Source organism: Typopeltis vanoorti, chromosome 5 (assembly GCF_054136105.1).
Source record: "Typopeltis vanoorti isolate ZY-2024b chromosome 5, IOZ_Tvanoo_1.0, whole genome shotgun sequence".
Lineage (NCBI taxonomy): Eukaryota > Metazoa > Arthropoda > Arachnida > Uropygi > Thelyphonidae > Typopeltis > Typopeltis vanoorti.
The window spans coordinates 55941907-55965873 of record NC_143553.1 but is presented as its reverse complement, the minus strand read 5'-3'; the positions used below and the strand labels follow the sequence as shown (position 1 = coordinate 55965873).

General features: G+C 35.5%; 1 protein-coding gene across 4 annotated transcripts in view; it reads right to left on the bottom strand.

Moving 5' to 3' along the window:
• The window catches only part of LOC150106429 (eukaryotic translation initiation factor 2-alpha kinase 3-like), a 326794-nt gene that overhangs the window by 57115 nt on the left and 245712 nt on the right, over positions 1-23967 (bottom strand). For all 4 annotated transcript variants that reach the window (XM_090393133.1, XM_090393132.1, XM_090393130.1 and 1 more), the window contains 2 exons: positions 17111-17260; positions 6212-6400 (listed from right to left, as the gene is read on the bottom strand). In XM_090393133.1, coding sequence (XP_090249259.1) covers positions 6212-6400; positions 17111-17260 — 339 coding nt within the window. The remainder of the gene's footprint in view (positions 1-6211; positions 6401-17110; positions 17261-23967) is intronic.

The following is a 23967-nucleotide window of genomic DNA, read 5'->3' as shown; positions in this document are numbered from 1 at the left end:
TCTTGTCTATTTTCATATTCAATTTGTCAACTTCACTAAAAATTGTGCCTAAATAACTAAACATTTTTACCTGGTATATAAGTGTTTTTCACCGAGATGGAGAACTTACAGAAAAGGTGACATCCATGTTCTTACGCATTTTTGTGGTTTTGTCTTTTTATTGCTGATTTTCATACCAAATTTGTTACAGCAGCTGTTTCAGTCTAGTCAAAGACTCCTGAAGATTTGCAGCAGATTCATTTAGGAGTATAACATCCTCTGCATAAAGTAGAAAGCTAAGTTGGATATCTCCCATTTAGATATCAGCACTGACTTCAGTATTGCCTTACATCTGACTTTAGACCAAATCATCTTCACCTCCTTCAATCTAACTGCTGATTTACCACTTAAATGCAGACTATGTTGTGTTCAATATAAACTCTTGTTTACACTTTGAATGTTTTGTACTGTTATTTTTTTTTCTTCATTTTAGAAAAGAGCATGTTGTGCCCTTTTTTCCTAAATCTACAATCTGCAATTATATCCATATGATTCCTCAACTATCTGTCTTAAGTGAAAATTTGATCCTGACAGTGTTTTTTGGCTTGAATGTAGCTTGTTTTCTCCAGTTTTTTTTCCAGTAATATTATTATTATACAGACACCTCCATGGAATCCAAAGACTCATCACAGGAGACCCAATTTATCCACACAATCTATCATACCTCTTCTTGAACCGATTAACAGAAAAAGCACTCGCAACATACCCTGGCAACCCATTCCACTCATTCACCACTCTCTAAGTAAAAAATCTAGTCCTCACACCCATAGTAACCACACTTTTATTCAACTTCCAGGGATGAACCCTTGTGATGGTCCTTCTAGACAAGTGCTGAAACATTTCCCCTGCATCTATCCTATAAAATCCTTTAAGCAACTTAAATGTTTCTATCATATCTCCTCTTTTTCTCCTTTCAACCAACTTCTGCAATCCACACACCTGCAATCTATCCTCATAGGGAACATTTCACAGGCCACTCGGCTCTGAATCCTCTCCACCGCTTCCTCATCCCCAAGAAACCCAGGGACATGACTTGAGCACAGTAATCCAGATATGGGCATATCAAGGCCTTATAAAGAGCAATTACAATTTCCTTACCTCTACTTGTTAATGTGTTCATCACTAGCCAAGTAATCTTATGGGCTACCTTAGCAACATGTCCTCTAAACTTTAATGCTGTTTACCACCACCCCTAAAATCTCTAGATCCATCTATTTCCTGGAGTACAGTGCCATCAATGTGATAAATGGCTTGTAATCTATTTATTCCAAAATGCATAACTTTACATTTCTCCACATTAAACTGACACTCATTAACTTTTGTCCATACTGACAACCTATTTAAATCGTCCTGCAAGCTCTCCACATCGCCTTGATTAACTATTACTCTACCTAATTTTGCATGATCAGCAAACAACTGAATATTTCCTTTCAGGTTATTTCCTATATCATTTATGTGCAAATTAAAAAGCAATGGTCTCAGCACCGAAGACTGTGGCACACCACTAATCACCTTGATTCTGCCCCTCAATATACCACTTTTTGATATCTGTCCAGCAGCCCCCCCCCCCCTATTATCCACTTAACCAGTGTCATATCAATCTCCATTTGTTCTAATTTGCATGTTTCAAGTGATATTCTATCAAATGCTTTTGCAAAATCCAGCAAAAATCATCATCATGTAGCCATTTCCTTTATCCAACTCAGCTGTTATTCTATTATAAAATGTTAGTAAAGTACTAAGGCATGACCGACCCCTTCACAAAGCCATGTTGACCCTCATACAGTATTATATTTTTATCTACCCGTTCTTGAATTCTCTTTTTTACCAATTTTTCTAGTACTTTTATCATTATGCCTGAGATACTATTGGTCTATAATTTGCTACTGTAGTCTTAGAACCTCCCTTAAGCAAAGGAATAATTTTGTCATCTAGTCAAAGGCATTGCCAGTTCCCTTGCACATTCTCACAAAACCCTAGCTGATATCCCATCTCATCCCACAGCTGTATTTATATTAAGATTCTGTAATATACTAAGAACCTCCAATTCATCCACCTCTATTCCCACATAGGTTTAAGCAGTAACCTCACTCGGAAGATATATGCTTGCAAAGTGTTCACTCAGTAACTCAACTATTTTATCTGCTTCTGTCTATTTGTGACCATCATCATCACTGATTACGGTTAATCTTCGATAGTCATTCTTCCTCTTACTTGTCACATAATGAAAGAACTCTTTCAGATTTGCTTTGGCATGCTCGACTAAATTCTTCTCATAATCTGATTTTGCCTTCCTTGCCATGCTGGTCACTTTTCTTGCCTGAGCCTTTTACTGTTTATGAGTTTGCTGGTAATCTTTCTCTTTATATACCCTCTACAGCATTTTCTTCTTCTTCTGTAGCTTGTGCTTAATGATTTTACTTATCCATCTAACTCCTACCCGATTAACCTTCCTTACCCTAGATATACAATTTAATATTGCTTCCTCTAGATGACCCTTAACTCTATCCCATGCACTACTAACATCCTTATCCTGCAGTGTTTTATGTCATGGTACAGATTTAAGCTTTTTCTAAGCATGCCATAATCACCTGCCTTGCAGTTCCACAAATATCACTTCTTGATAGAATATTCCTCATGTTTTACAATCTCCCAAGTCAAGACTGAATGGTCACTTTCACCTATTGGAGGCAATGTTGTCACCTTGGTGATTGATAGCTCTTCTGATCCTATGACCAGATCCAATACTCTCCCACCCCTAGTCCCCTCCATAACATGCTGCCTTATCTCTTAGCAGGTGTATAAATTCTATTTCTTTTCTGCCATGTGATCTTTCTTCCTTCCAGTCTATATCTCCATAGCTGAAGTCTCCCATAATAATCACTTGACCTGTACTCATTGTACTAATTTGGTGATAAATGTCTTCCAGATCAGTACAATGAATGGAATCCCGGGCCAATAACAACAACCAACTGTATATTTTGTCTTATTGGTCTTAATCTCAAAACCAGATTGCTTCAAATGAACAGCCACTCTCCTATTCTGTTTGGTTGCAAATAATCTGTTATCATCAGCAGTACCCCCCCCCCCATCCTATCTTCTCTATCTTCCCTGAAAATACTAAACCCTTCACATTCTGTAACTACATCATCTGCTGTTAGCCAAGTCTCAGTGAAGCCTATAATTTTGGTGAGGTCACACTAACCAATGCCATAAACTCCTCCCTCTTGTTCCTGATACTGCTAGCATTAGTATAGAGAAACAGCAACATCCCTTTATTCCCCCCTCACACACCTTTACTTTCTGAATTGACTACCCTATTCAATATTTTTGCTTGAGAGAGAGACTAGAAATCATAAAAGAAATCATATTCAATATGGTTTCTTTTCAATATGATATTCAATTTGTTGTAGTGACTCATCAAGTATTCTGGGTATTATGAGATCTACTCCGGTCATCTGGAATTCTACTTTCTGAATTATGCAGCACAGCCACTGTAAAATTTGTATACATACATATTTAAGCATTTCTGGTCAAGTATCATCTGTTTCAGTTGCATTTCCATATTTTAGGTTTTTTAACTAGTTTTTTTTTTTCCCTACCTTAAGCTGTGATATATACTCATGATAACATTCCTCTTGAATATATATATTTTTATATACTTGTGATTACATCCATCTTGAACATATTTTTTTTTTATTTCTTGAATTTATTGTTAAATGAAACAAGAAATGAACTGTCATTTCTTGTTTCATTTAACAATCTTTTAAAGTAATTACACCACATACCTATAATATTTTCAGTTTTTTTTGTCATCTTTATCATCTCTGGTTCCTTCTATAATACTCTTTCCTCCATTTATAAGCTTTTTTTTTCAATAGTCTCCAGTATATTAGGTTACCTTCGTGATATTATTCTTACCCAAAGTCTTTTCATGAAATTTCTTTTTTATCTACTTCGACACAATGCTTTCCTCTTTTATCTTTGCAGATAACTTAACTACATTCCTTGGCTGAATCACTGAATATTTTCTTCTGAGCCTGTTTGCAAATTTCTAAGGTTTGATTCTTGTTTAAAATTTTCTTTTCTTCTTGTATAATACTTGTACATTTGCATATACAGTCCCCCCCCCCCACTGGGTAAGAGTGCACATACTGCACTCTTACCCACTCTTTTCCTCCTGTATATTAATGACCTGTTCTCACCAACTCCAAATCCTATCCAGAGCTTAGCAGATGACCCCCCCCCCCAACACACACACACACACACACACACACACACTACATTAGTCCTTTTCATTTGACAAACCTAGTAGTAGTAGTGCCTGCTAGAAACCTCAAGATCCACCATGACCAATGTCCTGAAATCTGATCGCCTAGCAATATTTCAACGGGGCAAAGACAACCTTGTAGACTTCAATGCAACCAGACTCAGTCCTTTCTGATTTCTCACAAGAAGAAGCTTACATCCCTTCCCCTAACCTTCAGTAATAACCAATATCCAAACACAATCAGATTTCTCTGCTTGGAGTGACCTATATCTCCAACCTTTTCAGGCATGAACACATATCAATCATATCTTTTGCAGCTGGCAAAAAAGTCTGGTGTACTTTTCTGCTCAATTACTTCACACATTTAGAGCTGCTAACTTTATATGAATCTCAAAATCAGTCCTGAGACTGCTTGATGCTATCCAAAAGAGGCCAATCTGGTTAATTAATGATTCCTATCTCACAGATCAACTTCAAATCCCTCTCCACAGATTTTCAGTTTCTACCTTATGACTCTTCTACAGATACCTCCACAGATAATGCTCTGCTGAATTGACTACTGTTATTCCTCCACTTTCCTCCAAAATCATAAAAACAAAAGAAACTGCTAACCAATACTATCCGTCATCTAACCACCATCATGATCATCATCAAATTCCTGCCATGTACTCTCAAGGGGTATACAGGATATGATAATACTACATGAAAAATTTACATCATTACTAACTTCCTATCTATAATTTTCCTCCAAATCAGTCTGTTACTTTTCAAGACTCCAACATTATCAGATCTTATATTTCTATTGTCTAAGGCACTTTTTACTGTATCAATCCACCTTTATCTTGGTCTTCCTCTGCCAACCTGGCAGAGAACACCTGTTTTTGCTAATCTTTCTTTGCCCATTCTGTTTAAATGACCATACCACCTGAAATTAGCTCTGCTAATGCATTCCTGGATACTGATAATGTCAAGTTCTTTCCTGATATCCTCATTTTTAATATGATATTGCATTTGATGCCATCTGTTCATGCCCCCTAATGGACTGCAGTCTCTAGTCTTTGGTCAAGTGTTTTACTTCTGACCCAGCTCTCAGATCCATAAGTTAAAACTGGTTTGAACACTGTCTTGTATACAGCTAATTTAGTGTTCTGACTAATTTCTCTCTTATTCCATATGAATTTATTCAATTGACTTCCTACCATACCAGCTTTGTTGATTCTGTTGTCTATTTCCATAATTAATTTACCATCTTCACTAAAAATCATGTCTAAGTAGCTGAAATGTTTTACTTGTTCTATAGGTTCTCCATTCACAATGCAGTTGACATTTTCAATACTTCTGCATATTTTCATTGTCTTTGTCTTGTTATTGCTGACCTTCATACCATATCTATTATAACAGTTATTCAATTTAGTCAGGGGATCTCGCAAACTTGTAGCGGATTTATTTAGAAGTATAACATCTTCCGCATAAAGCAAGAGCTGACATTAACATCTCCAATTTTGATATCATAACCAATACTCATTAACAGTATATCTTGAAACTTCCTGAATGAATTTCTCTGTCTGCCTCTTCTTTCATTCAATCTGCTTTCTGTTCAGTGGAACAGCCTCCCCCGTGTGAGTGAAATATAAAAAAAATGTTATTTCATGTAGACATAATCCTGAGGAAGCCAACTAAAGCGCATGCAAAACTAATATATTTAAATAAATTAATATTGCAATGAATATACTAATTTCATATAATAGAAAATATCCAACAAATTAACTACAGCAGTTCAGCGAAGTTCAGTCAGTGTTTGTTCATTTCAAATAATAATAATAATTAATATAAAACATTTTAACAAAAAATATTCAAATATCAAAAATATGAAATATTTTTTCATAAAAATTATATTTCTACCTGTTCTGGACTCATGTATAGTTGAGTGCCCACTTGATGTGTGTGTTTAGCTGTACTATTTTCATTTCCACTTTCCTGATGAAACGGACTACTAGCTGGAGTATGGATGTCATTTTCAGACATAGCTGTAACTAAGCCAAAGTCTCCAATTTTGACTGTCCCATCCAGAGAGAAAAATATATTGGAAGGCTGAAAATTATAAGCCATGAATCAAAAAAGGCAGAAATTAAAATTTATTTATATTAAAATATTGAGGAGAAAGAGAGAGAGCAGTGCAGATAAAGTCAGAACAGTTTAAAAATGATGGCAAGATTAGTACCTTCACTGATATCTTGCTTTTAGGATTGCAATTGTACTGAAAGATTTAAATCAGAAAAGTAATTTAAATCTTTTACCAGAATAATTGAACTGATATAAGCACAACAGGAAAAGATGCAATAATGAAATTCAAATAATAAAAATATGAAACTGCAACATATACAAAATTGCTGCCAGCCTGGTTGGCCAAGTGGTTAGTGTATCTGCTCTCCAACCAAAAGGCTATGGGTTTGAGTCCCACTACGGGCATGGATGTTTGCGATTATCGTTAGGTGGAAAATGAATTTCATCGCCCAGTGTGTGAGACCATGTCTCATTTATTGGCAGTCTAAAGTGGCTCAAAAAAGTTCTGTGTTTTGGTCTCTAGAGCAGGGTTTCTGGATTTTGTAAAAAGTAAATAAAAAAAATGAAAAAAAGTAATAAAAATGAATGAAAAAAATCCTTGGCTCACCCATGGTACAAAAGTACTATAAGTTTGCAAATAAATTTTTCATGGTGGGGGGGGGGGGGCACAACAAAAATATATACAGAATAGAATTCCAATGAACAATAATAATAAATATCTTGAAGTTGCAAAGTGCAAAAACTGTCTACTTGATATAAAATAATAACAGATAGCCAGCAAAGGGTGGTCGATTGGTAGAGCCTCTGCTACTAATGGCTCACAAAAAGTTAAGCAAGTTTGAGTGCATTTAGTAGTTGGAAGGGAATCAATCATCTGATGCTGTTGCCACACTCTCCCTTAGGACTCCCTGTAGATGTCACATAATAATAATAATATTTTCTTGAAATTTTAAGGTTCTAATGAAAAACTGAAAGTCTTTCTTTTCTTTTTGTTATTATCTTCATTACGAATTTGGCACTTTTGGAAATTCACTTACAAAAGATGTAATATCTGATGTGAGTAGTTGTGCATACAGTGATACCTCGGCTAACGAGTGACCCTGCTAATGAATTTTTCGGCTAACGAAGATTTTTTTTGCTGTTTTTCGGACTCGGCTAACGAACGTTTTAGTGGATGCGCGTGCTAACATAAAGCAGCAAACATGAAAATATTATAGATAAGATAGTCTCCTTGGGCAAAGCATTACATTTGCAGGTAAATGAAGAAGATGTAGAAGAATTAGTTGAAGAACGCTCAAAAGATCTGACAACAGAAGATCTTGAAGAGTTGAAAAAGCAACCAAATCAGGAAAGAGTGCTCATCAGAGGAGGGGAGATAGCAATAAAAAGAGAAGAATGCCAACAGGTGACATTAAAAAAAATGCTGCACTACTGGGAAGAGTTTCAGTCTTTGGCTACAAAGAGGCATCCCAATAAAGCTGAAATGAACAGACTTTGTGCCTTGATTGAAGACAAGTGTCTGAATCACTTTAAAAACATTCTGAAAAAAAGAGAAGTTCAATGAACTTTGGACAGATTTTTGACTTCTCCTTCAGTAAAGAGACAGAGGCCAGCTACTGAAGAAGAGGAGACTTACCTTGAATAAATTTTGAAAATTTAGAAGAAGAATAGTAAAAACTTTGTGTACATATTTTCAGTTTAATAAAGTGTATATAATAGTGTAAAGATCGTCAGTTTTTTCATTCTACTTTCCATTCTCCATCTAATTGGGTAGCACCCAATTAGATGGAGAATGGAAATGTCCATCTCAGCCTTTGATGAGTTTTTGCCCTTTTATAGTGTGCTTTTTACTATTTTATAAAACTTATCTTTAAATAGTAGGCAGCATCCAGAACGAATTAAACGATTTTCTATAGAAACCTATTGGAAATCATGTTTCGGCTAATGAATGTGGTTCCGGAACGAATTATCTTCGTTAGCCGAGGTATCACTGTATTTTGCATTTCTGTCTTATCAATCATGAGAATTAGCAGTTTAAAACTACTATCAGGTCAACAAAACTTTTAATGAAAACCATTAACAAAAAGAGAATATCTTGAATCTTAGAAATCATCTTTTAAATCATCACAATACTAAAGCATTTTATGCCAAATGCTACACAACTCATACCTGATAACTTATTGCAAACATTAGGCTCTTTTCTTCATTTCAAGTACAATTTACACAAATCTCAATTCCTATATCAACAAAGCTTTTGAATGAGATTTTGTTCTATATTTGATTTAGGGTTGTAAAAATAGTAAACTGAAGAATAACTGTTTTAGGAGAAACTTAGCTTTTCTTCTAAAACTTATTCCCTATAAAAAAAGCTTTTCTTTGGCTTCCTACCTTCATCCCAGATTTCCTGCTTTACAAAGCTTGACAAATTATCTTTTTCAAGTGCACATGAAATAACCTGTTAGTACTACATTCCATATGTTGGCCACACAACATAGGATTTTAAAGTTATAAGGGAAAAATAATGCATACTGCACATCATAACAAAGACAAAACAGGACCATTTTTGCATCCACTGAAAAAGTCAAGTGAAGTGGTATGAATTTTAACCTTATTGTTGTTGCATATTGGAAAGATCCAATTTCCCATCATTTTAAATATGGTATATATTGATCCAAAAAGAATCTCTTCACCCCCCCCCCACCCCAACATCATATCAGATTTATTATGAGAAACTAAATGTTTCTGATCATGCCTTGAAAATATTCTGCAGAAATGTACCCATCTTCACATACTATGTCTGAATGTTCAAGAGGCTTGTAAGGTTGTATTCATTCAAACAAACCTTAACAAATTTCAAATGCCAGTAAAGAACCAGACCTGAGGATGTTAACATTAACAAATGGATCAAGACCACCAGAAATTTAGTTATTACAGCACTCTGATCCAAAATAAAATAAAATTCTATGTCATCAGAATTTTGTTATTAGTTCACTAAACAGAGCCAGCCAAATAAAAATAGGCCAGGCATTGTTCAACTCTTGGATGCTAGATTACCAACATGCATCAAGTTATGGATGGGACTTGGAACTACTTCATGTTCACAATGAAAAGTAAAAGTAGGACTCAAAGCAATCCTAACAAGTTCACTTTCCCTATATTTATAAACAACTGAGCATGTAAATAGACTAGGTATTCAATTTTCTTAATTAATTGATGCAATGTATTTTATTTATTTAACAGTCAACAGATCAATGGTCAGTTAAATCACTTAGTCTATAGTTTTCAAACTGACCATTATGTCATTATGTTGGAATGTAAGGTTTTCTACCCTGGCTTTGAAGTGGGCTGAGTTTTTTATGTGTGATGGTGTGTTGCTAGTATAGTGTGAGAGCGCTCTTTGGCTAAATATTTAGCTAGTTTGTACATGGGGGGGGGGGGAAATCGATGCCATCCACTATGGGACATAATGGCACATTTTCTTTATGTATTTTTGGGAGCCCCCATATATGGGGGGAGGGGGGTCTAGAGTTGTATAGTTTTAACTGGTAATTAATTTACGGAATTAACAACGCATATAAAGTATATTAATTAAAGATAACTTTAATGAATCACTTCTATATTTTGGCAATGTCACATTGCCATCTTCAGGAACATAAAGATATGGTATGTGCACTAAGGAACTAACAAAGCAAATGAGGAAGAAAGTAAGAAACTAATTTTGTTCCTAAAGTCTTAATGGTGCCCTCTTGCGGGCTAATTTGGTAGTCTTGGCAGTTGGGCTGAAGTTCTCATAATGAAAGTCTCCCAAATTTGGGGCAGCTTCATGCACCCAAATTTGTTGAGGTTAGGAACGTTTTTTAGAGCTGCTGAAGATTCTTTGAATAATCTTTCGTATTTAAACTTCCTGCGATGGATTATTTTTGTTTTCTTCCAATGAATTTTATGGTGGGTATCTACGACATGGTCTGCCAGCCCAGAGCGGCTGTACTGGTGAAACCGGATGTAGTCTTGGTGTTCTGAAATCCTGATATTTGTTGTTCTGCCTGTTTGGCCAAAGTAGGACAATTTGCAGCTGCAAGGGACCTGGTATACACCAGGTAGGTCTAGGGAAAGAGGTTGGTCTTTGGTAGAGCGGATAAGGGATGCCAACTTTTTATATGGTCTGTAACAGGAAGTAAGGTCATATTTTTTGAGGATATTAGTTATTTTTTCAGAGGTGCTCTGGATGTAGGGGATAGACTTGGTGTAGTCTTTATTGTGGAGGGGGGGGAGGGGGGTTGTGGTTTACAGGTTTTAGTATTTTTTGGATTTTTTTGGGGTTATAGCCATTGGCTAAGAAAGTGTTGAGGATGTGGTTTAGTTCCATAGTCAGGGCCTTGTCATCTGAGCAGATTAATTTTGCCCTGTTATATGGTGTTTTTATCACCCCATATTGTTGTGAGGGGGGGGGAATTGCTGGTGAATGTATCTGCCAGTGTGGGTGGGTTTTCTGTAAACAGAGAAAACCAAAGATCCATCAAGCTGGCGGGTGATTAAAGTGTCTAGGAAGGGGAGGGTGTTGTTTTCCTCTTTTTCTAAGGTGAACTGGACTCTGGGATGTTGGTTGTTTAAGTGTGTTAGGAAGGAGTGGAGTGTGTCTGAGCCATGTGGCCAAATAGCAAACACATCATCCACATAACGAAGAGAAATAGTGGGTTTTTGTGGGGCGGAGTTTAAGGCTTTCTCTTCAAATGTCTCCATAAAGAAATTGGCCAAGGGTGGGGAAAGTGGTGAACCCATGGCTGTCCCCTCTATCTGTTTGTAGAACTTTCCTTGCCAAACGAAATAGCCTGAGTTCATTGTGAACTGAAATAGGGCTGAGATATCGGGAGGAAACTTGGCTTGGATGAGCTCAAGGGTTTCTCTGAGTGGGACATTAATGAATAGGGAGGAGACGTCAAAACTGACCATTATGTCAGTGTGTTGGAGTGTGAGGTTTTCTATACTGGCTTTAAAGTGGGCCGAGTTTTTTATGTGTGATGGTGCGTTGCCAGTGTAGTGTGTGAGTGTTTTGGCTAAATGTTTGGCTAATTTATATGTTGGGGAATCAATGCCATCCACTATGGGAAGCAATGGCACATTTTGTTTATGTATTTTTGGGAGTCCATATAATCGGGGGAGGGGGGGGGGGGTCTAAAGTTATAAGGTTTAAGTTTGTTGGTGACTTTCTTAAGGAGTCGGTGAATAGTTCTAATCTGAGAACTATTCCTCGGCCGGTATTTACCTAGGAGCAATGGCGAAGTTGTGACCACGCGGTAGAGCACTGGGTGTTTCAGGCTTCAAAATAACTGAAGAAAGTTAACTACAGTGTTTGTTTGTACTTTTGGTTTGGATGTCGAGTTCTTTTTTAATTTATCTAACTTGTTGATATGTCGACTCCGTATTTTTTTGAATTCTTTATTTGCCACAAACAGAGCTATTTTAGCTTTGGAGGAAGAGCTTTCTAATATGCTAAATCACAATCTTTGGTCAATTCTACATGATGTCTCGTGCACTGCAGAAAATAAAGAATTTAAAAAAATACGGAGTCGACATATCAACAAGTTTGATAAATTAAAAAAGAACTCGATGTCCAAACCAAAACTACAGACCAACACTGTAGTTAACCTTTCTTGAGTTATTTTGAAGCCTTAAGCACTCAACGCTCTGTCACATGGTCACAACTTCGCCATTACTCCTAGGAAAATACTGGCTGAGGAATTAATGATCCAGATTAAACTTAGGATTCGCCATCTTCCAAACCACATTGCTAATGATATTAGATTGGATGTAGCCTGTGTGTTCTCACAAAAGCAAGACCACCAAAAACCAACATATCCAATAGTGAATACAAGTCTCTATAGGAAATGAAGAAAAACAAAGAAATACTTATCACCAAAGCGGATAAGGGGAATGCCACTGTGGTACTTAATCATGCTGACTACACAGGTAAGCTTAATGCTTTACTATTAGATCGGGCTACTTGCCTCCCCAGTGAATACAATCCCACCAACTCACAAATTAGAAAACTCCATAGGTTTCTTAAGAATGTCACTTCTTGGCCTGTGGAGATTACTAACAAACTAAAATCATATAACTCTAGACCCCCCCCCTTCCCCAGTATATATGGGCTCCCAAAAATACATAAAGAAAATGTGCCATTACGTCCCATAGTGGATGGCATTGATTCCTCCACGTACTAACTAGCTAAATATTTAGCCAAGCGCTTCCACACTATACTGGCAACACACCATCACACACAAAAAACTCAGTCCACTTCAAAGCCAGTGTAGAAAACGTTACATTTCAACATGAAGGTCAGTTCTGACATCTCCTCCTTATTCACAAATGTCCCCCTCAAAGAAACCTTAGAGCTAATCCAAGCTAAATTTCCTCCCTATATCTCAGCCCTATTTCAGTTCACAATGAACTCAGGCTATTTCGTTTGGCAGAAAAAAATTCTACAAACAGATAGAGGGGAGAGCCATGGGTTCACCACTTTCCCCACCCTTCGTCAACTTCTTTATACAGACTTTTGAAGAGAAAGTCTTAAACTCTGCCCCACAAAAACCTACTAAATGGCTTTGCTATGTTGATGATGTGTTCGCTATTTGGCCACATGGCTCGGATACACTCCTCTCATTCTTAATACGCTTAACAACCAACACCCCAGAATCAAGTTCACCCTGGAAAAAGAGGAAAACAATAGCCTCCCCTCCCTAGACACACTAGTCATCTGCCAACCTGATGGAACCTTGGTTTTCTCAGTTTATAGAAAACCCACCCATACAGGCAGATACATTCACCAACAATCCCCCCCCCCCCTCACAACAATATGGAGTTATCAAGACACTATCCAACAGGGCTAAACTGATCTGTTCAAATGACAAAGCCCTAACCACTGAACTAAATCACATTCTTAACACTTTCTCAGCCAATGGCTGCCCCCCCCCAAAAAAAAAAATACGAAAACCACTATCCACAACCCCCTCCCCCCCTCCTTTTCACAAAAAAGATTACTCTAAATCCATCACCATTCCCTACATCAAAGGCACCTTGGATAAAATCAACAAAATCTTAAAAAAACATGACCTGACCTCTTGCTACAGACCATATAGAAAATTGTCCTACTTTGGCTAAACAGGCAGGACAGAAAATATCAGAATCTCAGAACACAAGGACAACATCTGATTTCACCAGTACAGCCACTCTGGGCTTGCAGACCATGCTCTGGATACTTGCCACAGAATAAGGTGGAAGAAAGCCACAGTAATACACCGCAGCAAGTTCAAATATGTAAGACTATTCATGGAATCAGCCTCAGCCTTTAGGAACATGCCAAACCTCAACAAATTTGGATGCATGAGACTGCCCCAAATTTGGGAAACATACATCAGGAGAACTTCAGCCTAAAGGCCAAGAACACGTAATATAGCCCACTAAGGGGAACCATTAGGAAAATGGTAGCTTACTCGCTTCGTTTCTCATTTGCTGTTGTGTAGTATTTGTGTGCACGTGTCTTTATCTTAAGTTCCCATGAAGATGGCAATTATTGGAAAGTATATATTAAAGTTTGATTTAATTTATATTTCTAGTATATGCTTTCAATTCCTTAAGTATTTAATAATCATGTTTAACCGGCATATATGGCTTTCTACAAGAATTGAAATGATGATTCTCTTCACCCGAATTCCAAAATATCTGAAACTGCCATAACAACATTCTCTATCTATTTCTTAAAGTTTTAAACTCTTTTCAAATGCAAACTATATGCAAAACTTTTTAATTTCTTTTTTTTTAGTAAAGTAAAATCAAGGGTAAGAGGTATGCACAAGGGCGAATTATATTGGAGTAAATACGGTAGAGGAAGAATTAATATTATTTTTAATCTTTTCTCAGTGGTGTTTTACTCCATTAAGCTTCTAACATGAGTTTCTTCCAGCATTTAAGCCTTATCACACTGATGTTGAGAGTTTATGATATTTCTCCACCTTTACAACAAGTTGTCCGGTGTTGTACTACTACCTTACCCCAGTCCTGAAGATACTTTCAAGCCCAAACTTTGTTTGCTCATACTTGGATAATGGCTTAAACTAAACCTATTACACATTGATGTATATGCCAATATTTTGTTCCATATTCTGGTCAAACAGGTCAGGCAACTGAGGTTAGAAAAAATGAATATACATGCAGTGGATATTGCACATAAAAGAAAAGATAAAGCAACATGCACTTAATGCAATGACGTTCTTCTGCTAAGTATCATTTAGTCTTCTACTTCTGCAGTGTAGGATATGAATGAGTTTGGTTTTAAACCCAAACAATATGATGTGCAGAATGCCACAAGAAACAATGAATTGAATCACAACTTCATAAAATATATTTGGACTTCTACTTCAACACTGTGAGTTATGAGTTTGACTTCATATCACAGTAAGATATGTAGTCAAACAAGCATCCTTCAATTCTTCAATGTAACAAGCAACAGTGAATCAGATCATAACTTCAAATAACATCACACTTTATCACATCTGTTATAAGTGTGAGATGCATGTAGGTTTGTAAATTGTTCACCTGTAGTTACCCTGAAGAAGATAGTAGATTATGGCCATATTAAAGAGTAAGAAACAAACAGTGAAAATGGCCATTATAATGTGGGGTGTTCCTTTCAAATAATGGAAAGTCAATGAAATGTTTTTAACATAGTTCTGCTTTAACTGATCAATCATATCTGAAAAGCAGTAATTATTATTATTATTATACTGGCACTTCATTGGAGTCAGACTCATCATAGGAGACCCCTCTAATCACACAATCTATCATACCTCTCCTTGAACCCATTAACAGACAAAGCACTCACAACCAACTCTGGCAACCCATTCCACTCAATCACCACTCTCCAAGCAAAAAATCTTGTCCTCATGCCCCTACTGACCACACCTTTATTCAACTTCCAGGGATGACCCCTTGTTCTGGTCCTTCTAGCCAAGTGCTGAAACATTTCATCTGCATCTATCCTATAAAATCCTTTTAAGTAATTTAAATGTTTCTATTATATCCCCTCTTTTTCTTCTATCAACCAACTTCTGCAATCCACACACCTTCAATTTATTCTCATAGAAAACATTTCACAGGCCACTCGGCTCTGAATCTGCTCCACCGCTTCCTCATCCCCAAGAAACCCAGGGGACATGACTTAAGCACAGTAATCCAGATGTGGATGTAAAGAGGAATTACAACGTCCTTATCTCTACTTATTAATGTTTTTCACTAGCCAAGTAATCTTATGGACTACCTTAGTAACATGTCCTCTAAATTTTAACTCTGTCTACCACCACCTCTAAAATCTCTAGCTTCATCTATTTCCTAGAGTACAGTGCCATCAATGTGATAAATGGTATGTAATCTATTTAATCCAAAATGCATACCTTTACATTTCTCCACATTTGAGCCAACACCCATTAAATCGTCATGCAAGCTCCCCACATCGCCTTGATTAATTATTACTCTACCTAATTTTACATCATCAGCAAACAACTGAATATTTCCTTTCGGATTATTTGCTATATCATTTATGTACAAATTAAACAGCAATGGTCCCAGTGCTGAACCTTGTGGCATGCCATAAGTCACTTGTTTTCACCTCGATTCTGCTCCTCCATATACCACTTTTTGATATCTGTCCAGAAGCCATCCTCTTATCCACTTAACCAGTGTCACATCCATACCCATTTGTTCTAATTTGCATAAAAGTGTTCCATGTGGTATTCAGTCAAATGCATTTGCAAAATCATTGTGTAGCCATTTCCTTTATCCAACTCATCTGTTACTCTATTATAAAAAGTTAGTAAATTACTAAGGCATGACCGACCCTTCACCAAGCTGTGTTGACCCTCATACGGTATCACATTTTTATCTATCCATTCTTGAATTCTCTTTCTTATCAATTTTTATAGTACTTTTACCACCATGTGTGAGATACGAGTGGTCTATAATTTGCTACTGTAGTCTTAGAACCTCTCTTAAGCAAAGGAATAATTTTGCTCTCTTTCCACTCCTTTGGCACTCTACTAGAGCTGTGACTTATATTAAACAGCTTACTCAAAGGCATTGCCAGTTCCCTTGCTTGCACATTCTCACAAAACCCTAGATGATATCCCATCTAATTCCACAGATGTATTTACATTGAGATTCTGCAATATCCTAAGAACCTCCAATTCATCCACCTCTGTTCCCACATTAGTGTCAGTCACATAGGTTAAAGCAGTAATGTCACTAGGAAGATATATGCTTGCAAAGTGGTCACTCAGTAACTCAACTATTTTATCTGCTTCTGTCTCCTCATGACCATCATCATTCATTAAGGTTAATAATGGCTGCACGTTTTCTTTCAAACATGTTTTATACATAAACAGAAAAATTAACCATACATAATTTATACATCAAACAACACACTTAATACAAATGCAGTACTGACTCAATAATTTCTGTCATTTATCTGTATCAAGTGAAGTAGGGCACTAGATACATGAATTATATTTGATGGATCCTAAATAAATCTTGTAATGTTGGAAAAATTTTCAAACAGGTAATAAAAATTTATTCATTTTGAATCTACAAATTAAAGAAAACAATTACCCACCCTCAATTAATTAAGTCAAATGTTATAATGTAAACTTGGCTTTACCAAGTGAACAATACTTAAATCAATATGCATACCTTAAGATCCCTGTGAATGAGACCACAATTGTGGACGTATTGTACTGCACAAACAATCTGATCGAAAATATCAAGAACCTGTTCTCTGTTTCGGGTTTCATTATTTACATATAGCCAGTCCTTCAAGCTTTCCTTACAACATAATTGCATCTGTTATGAAAAATAAAAATTAAAAGAATCTCACATATAATTAATAATATGTTAATTATATTATTTAATTAGAATGTTACATATATTAAATAATGTTTAAATCCAGGCATACAGAACTGGGATAATTAGACATAGTACTTTCTCTGACTGTGAATAGGAGTTTATAAAGATTAGGTCCTTCTTTAGCAATCCACTTGAGTTTTATGTAAAAAAGTGATAAACGTGCATTATATGTGGTATTATTTTGGGAAAAAATGGAGGAAAATCAATAATAGATTAGCTAGAAGATTAGTCATGTGAAGGATATCAGGAAGTTGGTATTCTTCAGCTTATTTGTTGATATTTATGTGGATAAGGGATATTCTGTGATTTGCAGACTAAGGAGAATTCTAAGGCATAATAAGTCCTTTTGCAAAGATTTAAATATACTTCAGCTTGATTAGATGTGTGAGATTGCCATTTAATGTAAATAGTGTAACATTTGCACTCTGGAGTGCAGAAGTACAAGGGCATATACTGTATTGGTACCCCTGCTCTAATGCTCTAGGAAATGGATGAGATTTGCAACCTGAAGCAGAGATTAATGGCTACAAAGAATGTAAAGTATAACAGGAACATTGCAAGAGTTCCAAAAACTATACAGAATACTGATGCTATGATAAGGACATGGATGTAGTTGTACCACTATACAGAGCGCCTTGATCTACATGAAATATTATTAATAAATAAGACTAACCATAAGTGGCTCAAGACTACACCTGGACTGTTATAAGAAATTGGATCACCTGGTTGCTGTTGTCATGAGGAAATTCCAGACAAGGTTCTGGAGTAGAGCAACTTAAATAACACAGGGATAAATAAATAGTATTACTTATCCCTTGTGTTTTCATGTTAATTGAAGAAATCTCTCATGGCACAAGTATCTCTTAAACAGATTAATGGCTACAAAGAATGTAAAGTATAACAGGAACATTGCAAGAGTTCCTAAAACCTTGTGTTTTCATGTTAATTGAAGAAATCTCTCATGGCACAAGTATCTCTTAAACAACAACTGAAATAATATCATAACACTGGAATGTTGGTTGTGGAGAGCGCCTAAGGAAATGTAAATTTCCTTATCAAGTATCTCTTATCATCATGCACAAGTATCTCTTAAACAACAACTGAAATAATATCATAACACTGGAATGTTGGTTGTGGAGAGAGCCTAAGGAAATGTAAATTGCAAATTTTGGTGAATAGGTAGAAAAGAGACAACATGACAGAACCATTTAAGTTGGTGAGTAGTAGTTTTTACAGGACCAATACAAAGAGAGTATACAAAAATGAAACAAAGCATCTGAAGCCCAGTAGGTAAAATGTATGCACCTACTGGGGCTTCAGATGGGACTTTTTAGTAATTTGTAGGGTGAAGAGGTTTATTATAATGGTGTTTGCTATAATAAGAGTTGGCTAACTCTATAGATGTCATTATTATCAATATTAGCAATTAATTTATATTACCAATATCATGACAATAATTTGTTTCTATTTAACGATATGAATCATCAACATTATCCATTCCACTGTAACATTGAAGCTAACTGTTGAGTAAGTACTTGTTGCAGGTGATCAGGTAAGTATTCTTAGACCATTTATTTCTTTTATGGAAGGATAAGTCTGAATTCCCAGGCCAAAAAAAAAAAAAAAAAGTATATCCTGCTGTTCAGCCCAAGACTCAGTCTCTTTTGCAAGTAAGTAACATAATAACACCTTTTTTTCCTTCTTACTTCTTTCACAAATATAGGCCAAGGTGGCCTGTTTCAGTCTCATCCCAGAATTTCATCGGCCTACCTCTATTTCTTCACCCCTTTGGATTTCAATTCATCATCGTCCTCGATATTCTATTATGACATTCAGTCTAGATGCACTTTCCATTTTGTCCTGTATTTTTCTATTTTTTCCCCCTTTACTTTTGTTCTTTCAGTAATACCTTCATCTCTCTTTTTTTCTGGTCTCACTCATATAACCTGCTATTTGTCTCATATATCTCATTTCTGTTGCAATGATGTTTTTCTTATCTCTTTCACATAATAACATGCAGGGCTGGTCCTAGTTGCTAACCTGTGAAATAGCATATTTTGTCACCCCCTCTCTTTAAAAAAATTTTTTAACGATGTCTTAAAAGCCATGACGTTAAGCTAGGCTTCAGCATGTCAGATCATAAATTCTAAATAGTAGCATTAACTAATGAAAATTAATAAGTTAATGAAAAATGATCAATAAACTATATTTTTTACAGAAAGAGAGACAATTAACCCTTTAACAGTGGAATTTTGTTCTGAAAATTGCATCTGTGTGGGTAATTAAAATCAAGCGAAGACGAGTATACTTCATATGCAGAGTAAATGCACCTGCTGTAACTTTTAATTAAATTATAACAAAGTGGCAATTATTAAAAATTAGTTTATTTGAAAAATCAATAATTTTATTGCTGCAAAATTCATTAATATCACAAATACTACCTAAAAATATTGTTTTTATAATGTATTACTATTAACTTATATGTAAGTAATGCTCATCACATCATGTAGAATGAAGAACTGCTAAATCACAAACATGTAACTATGGTAAATATATATTTTTTTTAGATTTTAGAACATGTGTCATTGTTAAAATGTAAACCTATGTTTATAACGAAACTTTTCTTGCTTTCATATCACAAATAAGGCCAGTGTAGTCTAATTTCTGACCAATTTTATGTTCAATTGAAATCATGGCAAGACTTTCCATTCGCATTTCGGCCATTGTAGAATGTAAATAAGTTTTAGTTTTGAAAGACTATGCTTACTGCTTGCAACTGTTACCAGTAATGACAGTAATATTTTTAAGGCTACTGCAACATTAGGAGCAAAGTTATTTTCAACTACATAACGTAGCACTTCAATTGGAAGCGTATTTTCTGGTACTAAGTGAGAAACCACTCTCAATTCATCAAATAGCTCAATGTCTCTATTTTCTTGATGTGTTAGAATACTTTCTAGATTTTTACATTTGTTTAAAAGCTCATTTTTCGGCTCAGATTTCAATTTAGGGATATTATATGTCATGTAAAAACAAAAAATATGAATTGTGGTATTCCAATTGCCCACATCTTTTGTGGATAGAACTCAATGCTACATCAATAATAAGAAAGAAAAACTCAATTTTAAATTTAGTTTCGGGATCAGAAATAGGCTCATCTTTTGCTTCATAATCATGTTGTTTTTTTTCTGCCAATACACTCTAGTACTTACAAACACTGGTTTCAAATTAGGATCAGCTTCAACTTTTTCAACTAATGTAGCATCTACAAGAAAATTTTGAAATGATTCATCATTTCTGATATTCTCAAGGCTTTGGAGAACATTTCTTAAAGTAGATATGGCAGTAGACAATTCCATTTTTATGCTTTAAAATAATTTAGTAGCAACATTAATTTCATTTAAAACATAGTGCCTTATAACCAGACAACACAAAAATTTAAAAATCTCTGTGCTTAAGGGAATGAGATCCAGCTTCATGTCTTGCTATTTTGTCCACTGACTCATCATCAGCAATTTCTATCAAAGCATCATAAAATTCATCAATATAATATCTTAAAGGATGAACGGCTTCGATTCTAGATTTCCAGCGGGTGGTACTTAGTGGCTTGGGATTTACAGTTGTAATATGTTTTTTAAGGATTTCCCAATGCAATGTCTGATGCTAAGAAAAACACATACAATTTCTGAACTGTTTCAAGAATGAAATCCCTTCACTAGATAACATAGAAAAATCACTGACAACTAAGTTCAGAGAATGAGAAGAGCAAGGTATAAAAAAAGCTCTCAAGTTCAAATTCCTAATGTGTTCTTGAACTCCACATTAGGGATTTGAATGTTTTCATTTCATGTTGCGATAGGAATATTCATATCTGACAATTTTTTAGAATACAGGCTCAGTTAAAACTGAGCTTGTAGTGGCTTCTACAGGAATGAAACCAACACAGTGCTCATGGATATTGTTATAACCTGGATCCATATTAATAAATCTTACAATTGATGTTAATTGTTCAATATGACTTACGTGGGGAATACAGTCTGCAACTATGCTGTAATATTTAGCATTCTGCACCATAGAAATTATTTTCCTTTTCATGGTCCCAGAGAGGATACAAACGAATTCATTTTGAATGTTTTTTTACAAGATAATGTTGGGCTGATCCACGAGATACTCTCAGTAAATGTTCAGATATAGCATTATCGAATCTGGCAATTAATTCAACAAGCTTCAAAAAATTGCCATTATTATGAACATACAATGGCAATTAGGTTCTATTATGCTCCTCCAGAGCTGGGCCTCTGCATTTAACAATTTTTGTTGCGTTGAATCAATTGTCTGATTTAATTTAAGCCTAGGTGACAACTCAAACCACTTCTTATGCGACTCCAAGTGGTTTCAGATTTTTCGTGTTCATTAAGATACAGATATAAATGCCCCAAACCATTATATCCGTCAGCAGTGAATGAAATTTTATTACTGGAAAATAACTTACGACAGAAACAAAATACAGAATCTTTTTCTTTAGAATACACTAAACATGACCAATTAATATGTTCTCCATTGCTTAGTTCCTTAGTGTAATGATTTAATGAAAATTTCTGACCATTAGAGATATGCAGAAAAAATGAAGTCACTTTCTGGTCTCACCAGCAGACCTTTCATTATGATTTCCAGTCTTTCAGCATCACTTAAAGAGAGATTCCATCTTGCTGGATCAATGTTCATTTCAAGTTCATCACTTAATTTTTTTGAAGAGGAAGATGTTAAATCAGTTTTGTTTCTGCCCTCACTGTTACTAATATTACTAATATCCGGTTTCACCAGCACAGCCACTCTGGGCCTGCAGACCATGCTCTGGATACACGCCATAGAATAAGGTGGAAGAAAGCAAAAATAATACACCGCAGCAAGTATAAATTTGAAAGACTATTCATAGAATCAGCCTCAGCCCTAAGAAACATGCCGAACCTCAACAAATTTGGATGCATAAGACTTCCCGAAATTTGGGAGAGACATATATCTTGAGAACTTCAGCCCAACGGCCAAGAATATCTAATATAGCTCACTAGGGGGCACCATCAGGACTTTAGGAAAAACAGTAGTTTCCTCACTTCGACCTCATTTGCTGTTCTTAGTGCCTGCATGCATGTGTCTTAATCTTATGTTCCCATGAAGATGGCAACGTGACGTTGCTCAAATATAGGAAGTATATATTAAAGTTTATTTTAATTTATATTCCAGTATATGTTGTGAATTCCTTAAGTTATTTAGTAATCATGTGCAACCAACATATAAGCCTTTCTACAAGAAAACATAATACTACATTATTTTAAATGATTGTGATTTTTAAAAAATATACAGTACAATGAAGTTTTATTGTGTAAAAATTTAACTAACGACATCCTGAGGTCTGGTTTCAACAGAGAAGGAATAAATGACTTTTTTTACGATTTATTTTTTGTATAGTTTAGGCCAATTTTGCTGCCCACAAAAACTTGCTATCCCATGCAAATGCATGTGTTGCACCATCAGTAGAGCCGGCCCTGATAACACATAATCCATAATAGCTTTTCTTTGTTCATTTGTGCTCTACTCTAAGCTGTTAGGTAACTTTACATCATATAAAACCTGATTTATTATCTATATCTAATTAGAATGTAGAATTTTATATTATGCTAAACTATCCATGGTGTAAGATATGATGATATACATAAGAAATGCCCATTGACTGATATAATTATTTTATGCATGCATGATACTTTTGTTTCAGATTTACAATTCAGAATCAGTATGGAGTCATCATGCCGAACATTTGAAATGAATATTGACAGTTTGAATTAAGGCATTAAAATTAATCCAAATAAGTTTTAAAATTTAAGACAATGCTCTTTATTTCCATTTTTACACTACTAATTTAAAGTAAATTTTCCTTCTTAAGTACAGAGCAATCATGTATATCATGAAACTCCACACCACAGGTGAGTCCAAGAGCATGAACAGTCAAAGTAAAAGTTCTTGGGTAGGTACCTTCCTAATGAAAGTGTTTCAGATCTGAATGAAAAAGGAGAGAGGTGGGCAAACATTTTTAGCAAAGTATAATTAATAATGACATACAACAACACTGAGTTCTGAGAAAGAAAGCTATTATAGCAAATGGTTCAATACATAATCTGTGTAGAAGAAAAGAATGCGAGTTTTTGGATGTGGGTGGCATGTATTTGATCATAGAAAAGATTTTCTATAAGGACCGCATGCGCTTAAATGGATTTGGCATCAGGAGAATGGAGAAATTATTAATTAGGCTGAGACAAAATAGTGTCGGGCAAAATACTGAGACAAACTATAATCGTGGGAGGAATGGTGAAGATGTGTGTAAGACAAGCTATGATATGCAAACATGACAATGATACGAATGTCATTAAGCATGGCTATGAATCTGGTGGAGGGATGGAAGAAAGAGAAATCTCCTGATAAGAAAAAAGGAGAATTTATTGAGTTGTTGCAAGACAACTTTCTCGTGCAGCACGTGAAAGAAGGAACATTAAGTCAAAGAGTGTTAGATTTGATTATAGCATCTCGGTTAAGAATGTAAGTGTTTTGTCATTAGTTGATGACAGTGATGAAGCCACACTGCCCTGGGAAGT